General features: G+C 34.8%; 1 protein-coding gene across 1 annotated transcript; it reads left to right on the top strand.

The window, feature by feature from the left end:
• The first annotated feature begins 808 nt into the window (after nucleotides 1–808).
• LOC112512456 (auxin transporter-like protein 2) lies at nucleotides 809–5,897 on the top strand. Its single transcript, XM_025118425.1, has 9 exons — nucleotides 809–1,331; nucleotides 1,446–1,675; nucleotides 1,770–1,955; nucleotides 2,055–2,167; nucleotides 2,257–2,440; nucleotides 2,558–2,655; nucleotides 3,451–3,658; nucleotides 4,395–4,652; nucleotides 5,368–5,897. Exons 2-9 carry the CDS (start codon nucleotides 1,490–1,492, stop codon nucleotides 5,575–5,577), a joined length of 1,443 nt encoding a protein of 480 aa, XP_024974193.1. The 5' UTR covers nucleotides 809–1,331; nucleotides 1,446–1,489; the 3' UTR covers nucleotides 5,578–5,897.
• The last annotated feature ends 363 nt before the right edge of the window (nucleotides 5,898–6,260 follow it).

The following is a 6,260-nucleotide window of genomic DNA, read 5'->3' on the forward strand; positions in this document are numbered from 1 at the left end:
TTTTAATTATATTACAAAATATAAATTGACTAATTTTTTAAAATATTCTTTTTGGTCATTTTTCATATTTATCAGATAGTTTTTGTTAAACATTATGTATTTATGAGTACTAATCAGCTTATCAATCAACAACTATCTTATTATTGGTTGACATCCATTGGCTATGAGGGGAATCAAATCGATCCAATCATCCATTGGATGTTCGATTTTATCAACCAATCCAATCCGATTAACATTAGATAACTGATCCAATCCAATCCAATGGATGATTGGATCGGTTCGGTTCCATCCATTGGATAATTTTATTGGATATCCGTTGGATATCGAATGGATGATTTATTAAGATTGGATCCATCCAATATGTTAATTCAATCGAATTCTCCAACAATGATACAAATTGATTAATCAATTTTAATGTGTTAAAACTAACACAAGGGAAGTTAAAAATTCAAAGCCATGACATAAAACAAATTCCGATTTAAGCAATTTGAAAATAAATTAATTACATGATAGCTGGATAATGGTTGGATGAACAATCGGATGGTCATCAGATGATTAATTAGATGAGTAATTGAATGTTGATGGGTTTCGGTTCGGTTCGGTGTGGTCAGTTCTGGGCTGTCATTCGTGAACCGACCGATCCAAATTAGATGTTGAAATTATCAATCTGATCCGATCCAATTACAATCGGATATCCAATTATGGTCTGACTGACATATAACCACTTGTGTTAAAGTAATAGTTAAATGTTGGATGGTTTAAAAAGATAATCTTTTAAGCCAAAAATCTGGAGCCGTTAAGAGCGGTTTATGATTGTCTTTGGATTAAAGAAAGAAGCAATATCCAGCGATGCCATCCACCATGACCCCAGGACCTTCCTCAAAACCCTCCTCTTTTTTGTCTCTCCTCTGATCTTATGATCCAATCGGTAAAATGGTATACAGTGAATCCGACTGCTTTTCTCACTCAATAAAATAATCAAAAGTTCCAAGTTAATATCCCCCAAGAAAAGTGAGAAATTGGTTTCTATATATGTCTACCTTTAATCCCATCAAAAAGCCCCTTCATTTTCTTGCCTCTCTCTCTTACTACTGCTGCTCTACTTTTTGAGGTTTTCTTTGAGTAGCTGCCTTGTGTTTGTATAAATGTCTGACTGAGCTGCTGCTTCTTCAATTATTTGTTGACAGCACTTAAACCCCCCCACCTCTTTTTTCTCTCTCTCTATATCTGGTTCATGTACAAACATTCACATATATACGATCCAAAATGTCATAAATCAAGTGGATTTGTACCTTATAAGATCTGGGGTTTGGAGATGGAGACTTGATAAGGTAGAAAAAACGGTTAATTTTGTTTTGCTTTTTTATTAAATAATAATCTTTTTTGATTTCTGGATCTGGGAATTCATGGGGTTTTGTTAAATTCTCATTTGTTTGTGTTGATAGATCTGTTTAGAAAGGAGTTATTTTTATACCTAAAATCGAAGAAAATGTCGGGTCAGAAGCAAGCAGAGGACTCGATAATTTCATCAAATTTCAACGAGAATGAACATGAAGGTGGAGGAGGAAAAGAAGAAGGCAAAGAAGAAGAAGACCAGTCGGTTTTCTCCATGAAAAATGCTCTGTGGCATGGAGGGTCTTCTTGGGATGCTTGGTTTAGTTGTTCTTCAAATCAAGTAACGAAAATAACCCAAAATCATTAATTAATAAACCTTAATTTCCACTAAAAAAAAGGAAGAGAAAATCTTGAATGTACAAGTCTTTATGCAGGTGGCACAAGTGCTGTTAACACTTCCATACTCTTTCTCTCAACTGGGTATGGTCTCAGGGATTGTCCTCCAAATTTTCTACGGCATTCTTGGCAGCTGGACTGCTTATCTCATCAGTGTTCTTTACATTGAGTACAGAAACAGAAAAGAAAAAGAAGGTGTCAGCTTCAAAAACCATGTCATCCAGGTTCATTTCTCAATTTTTCTTGATTTTCTTCACAATAAAAGAAAAAGTAAAAAAAAAACCCATAAATTTGATCTCTTTTTTTCCTCTTCAAAATTACAGTGGTTTGAAGTTCTTGATGGATTATTGGGACCTTACTGGAAAGCAATAGGACTGGCTTTCAACTGCACTTTTCTTCTGTTTGGCTCTGTCATACAACTCATAGCCTGTGCAAGGTTTGTTTTTGACCCAAAATATGAAGTCGGTTTGGCTCAAATATCATACCAAAAATTGACTGTTTTTTTGTTTTATGTAAAAATGACAGTAATATATACTACATAAATGACCATTTGGACAAAAGGACATGGACATACATATTTGGAGCATGCTGCGCAACCACTGTGTTCATCCCATCTTTCCACAACTACAGAATTTGGTCTTTTCTTGGCCTTGGGATGACCACTTACACCGCCTGGTACATGGCCATTGCAGCTTTAATCCATGGCCAGGTATACACATACTATATTTAGAAAGAAAGATCAAGATTTCAGAACCAGATCTCATATGGGTTTTTCTTGCTTAAAATGGAAAGGATTTACAGGTTATACCATGATACATAATTGCAGGTTGATGGGGTTCAACACTCTGGTCCCAAGAAGCTCGTGCTGTATTTCACCGGAGCCACCAATATCTTATACACCTTCGGTGGCCATGCTGTCACTGTGTAAGTCTGCTTTTCTTTTTTCTTCTTATAAATACGGCTTTATTCGGTTGTACATTATGCATTAATAAGTGTACATTATTCTGGGATGATACTATAATAATTAATCAAAAAGTTCTGGTTTTTAAATGTGGAAACTTTTGTGAAAAGATACCCTTTCTTCCTTCTTCTACGCGGCTTCTCTTTGCAGCTTTTGCCGGCCACCTTGGGTAATTGGGTTATGAAACCTGAAAAAAGACTGTATAAAAGGTTCTATAGATGGATATTAATAGATTAATGTGTTCTTGTGGACTTTTATTTTATTATTTTCTTCTTTTTTATTGGATTTTTATATAAAAAATAAGTTTTAAGTTCGTCGTCAAGTTGATAAAACTATATATGTTTTAGATCGAAAAGATTTGAGTTCGAGTTGTTGATAGTATCGTCTTTTGTTGTGAATTATGTCATTCTTTTAATAAAGAGGGGAACATGGAGTGGGTGATGGACTTGCCATCCCGATTAGATGTTTGTAAGGATATTTTGGTCATTTACTATGTAGCAGGATCCAATGCCCATTCTTCAAAATCCTTCATGTTCTTGGCATTTGAATCATTAGATTTTCTTGTTTTTTTTTATGAAATAATAAATATTTCTAAACGACGTTGTTTTTAGATATATTTTTACAAAAAGTTAACTTCACGAAGATTACGGTTCTTGTGTTTTAAAACCGCATACATACACAGCGTGCATATTTATATGGTGTTCCAATGTTAATTGTTTTCTGGTTTACGCCAAAATTGATTTTGGTCATGATTACAGGGAGATTATGCATGCTATGTGGAAACCCCGAAAATTCAAGTATATTTACCTAATTGCCACCCTCTACGTTTTCACACTGACGCTACCGTCAGCTTCTGCTGTATACTGGGCCTTCGGCGACAAGCTTCTTAATCACTCGAACGCCTTCTCTCTCCTTCCCAAGACCCGTTGGCGTGATGCCGCCGTCATCTTAATGCTCATTCATCAGGTTAAACTACTATCTAACTTCATCAAATATATAATTGTAATATAAATCTGTTGTCTCCAAATTCTTTGTTGTCCCACCAATGACTTGAAGACACATTCTTACTTTATTTGATACGGATTTATTTAATTCATATTTCCATTCTCTCGTCTCGTTAAATGAATGATGTGGCTTCAGAGAATTTGGAAGCAACTGATTTTTATTAATCAAATCATACATCATGCATTAAAAGTTGTATGTTGTAGATTTAAACCACTATTTTATAAAATGGCTTTCCCATGTATTATACAACTATGAGATTGTATGGATTCAAATACCATGTTCTCGCGTTCTCGTAAAATAAAGGTGTTCTCGTTTGAATCTCCATATATATATATATATGGTATTGCATCTAATGGCGGACAATGAGTGTGCGTCATTTTTTGGTGTTAATGTAACTTCTTTTACGGTTCTCAACGGTGCCATCATTTTGTTTTTCGTTGTGTGCTACGGTCGCCTCTAAAGCATCGTGTTTTAACTTGTATATTTTTTTAAGTATATAATAATTATATACGGCAAATAGAACAAATAAACTCACACACCCTCTTCACCTTTGGTGAGGTTTGAACCCTTTACCTTCTAGGAGGCCAATGACTCACATACCGCTAGACCAAAGACCCTTTGGTAAACTTGTATCTTTACGTTCAAATAATTTTATGGACTGCGACCGACATATTTTTCTTTGATGAATTTGGAACAGTTCATTACATTTGGATTTGCATGTACACCGTTGTATTTCGTGTGGGAGAAGGTGATCGGTATGCACGACACGAAGAGCATATGTTTACGGGCGCTCGCAAGGCTACCGGTTGTGGTACCAATTTGGTTCTTGGCTATCATCTTCCCCTTTTTCGGACCCATCAATTCCGCCGTCGGTGCACTCTTGGTCAGTTTCACGGTCTACATCATCCCGTCTCTCGCCCATATGCTCACATACAGAACGGCCTCAGCTCGTCAGGTAAAAAATTTTAATCATTGGAATTATATTAATCATTGATGACTTTAAAAGCCGTCAATGCATGATATATACATAATTCATAAATTAGTCTATTTATGGTAGGTATATAGGAATTATTCTGTAATGTGACATGTTTAGTTATGGGTTGTGCTTACTTTCATTAGTGGCATTTTGGTAATTATCTTGCTATGAAAAGGGTAGAAAGGTCAATGCAATAAAGTAGCAATAGTAGTATAGTCTGTTTCTTCCCCACATGCTTTCTTTAATAACCAATATTCTTGATGGAGACTCCAAACTTTTATAATTATATCAGTTCTTAGAACTTCCTTAACCAGAATTTTACTAATAGCTATTTGGATCAGTAATCAATGAGAATGAAAATAAAATTACATAAATAACCCTGGTCAGATTTTTTTCTTTTCCCATTTCATTCTTAGCCTAAACGAAATAGTAGGTTAGTATGTAGAGGGTGCACAAGGGTAGATTTGGAAATATTGATGGACTGGGACCAGATAGGTAGCAAGTCCCTTTCAATTTAGTTAAATGCTACAGTCTAAGTGGTGTTGTATGTCTGAGCTGGGCTGGCCAAGTGTTGACTACTTGAATGTCAAAAACAGTCCTTCAAGATTTCTTTAATATCAAAAACAGTCCCTCAACTAAACTTGCCCTCAAGTCTGTCATGAAATTTTACATCATCCGAAATTATTGTTTGCAGAATGCAGCGGAGAAACCTCCTCGCTTCATGCCGAGTTGGGCCTGCATGTACGTGTTCAACATGTTTGTTGTTGTTTGGGTTCTGGTTGTCGGGTTTGGATTTGGTGGATGGGCTAGTGTGACCAACTTTGTCAGACAAGTAGATACGTTCGGTTTATTCGCCAAGTGCTACCAGTGTAAGCCTACGGGACCACCTCTGCCACAACATTGAGCTGACTTGAAACTGAAGCGGTTCGGTTTTTCTGAGTCCGTACGTTGTATTGTACATGGGAGCATCAAATATTTCCCTACATGTGATGTGTGTTGGCTTGCTTTGTTTATCTCTCTCTATTTTTGATTTTTGGTTTATAATTTTTTTCTATATTTTTTTAAAAGTTTGGTAGATTTAAGATAGTGTGTTGAATTGCAATTTGCAAATGATTCCTTTGCTACAAAGCATAGGGTCATTTAAAACCATATATGCTGAGTACTTTATTCCACCTTTGTTGGATAGATATCAATTGAATATATCAAGGTGCTTCTTGCTAGCAATGTCATGATTACTTCCCATGTTTCCAAAGTTATATATATATATATATATATATATATATATATATATATATATATAAAGATGAGTTATTATGCAACTCCTTACATTTGTACAACTGTTACAACTCAATCTCAACCGTCCATTTAATTTGATAAATATGTGATTTCATAAAAGTTTTGATTGTTTTTTAATATAAAGTATTGATCATAATTAATGAACTCTAGTCATCTTTCATGAATATTCAAATTATAATAAATGAACTCTCATCATTTTCATAAATATCTCAATTGATTGTGTTGCTGGTTTTACAAATAGACATGATTGCATTTGAAGGTTTTATAATATATATATATATATATATATAT

The sequence above is a fragment of the Cynara cardunculus genome, assembly GCF_001531365.2.
Source record: "Cynara cardunculus var. scolymus isolate 2C chromosome LG 5, CcrdV1, whole genome shotgun sequence".
Lineage (NCBI taxonomy): Eukaryota > Viridiplantae > Streptophyta > Magnoliopsida > Asterales > Asteraceae > Cynara > Cynara cardunculus.

Coding starts and splice junctions, on each gene's coding strand:
- LOC112512456 (XM_025118425.1), top strand. CDS start 1,490: ATGTCGGGTCAGAAGCAAGCAGAGGACTCGATAATTTCATCAAATTTC. Junction 2,168..2,256: donor CAACTCATAGCCTGTGCAAG/GTTTGTTTTTGA, acceptor TAAAAATGACAG/TAATATATACTACATAAATG. Junction 2,656..3,450: donor GGTGGCCATGCTGTCACTGT/GTAAGTCTGCTT, acceptor TCATGATTACAG/GGAGATTATGCATGCTATGT.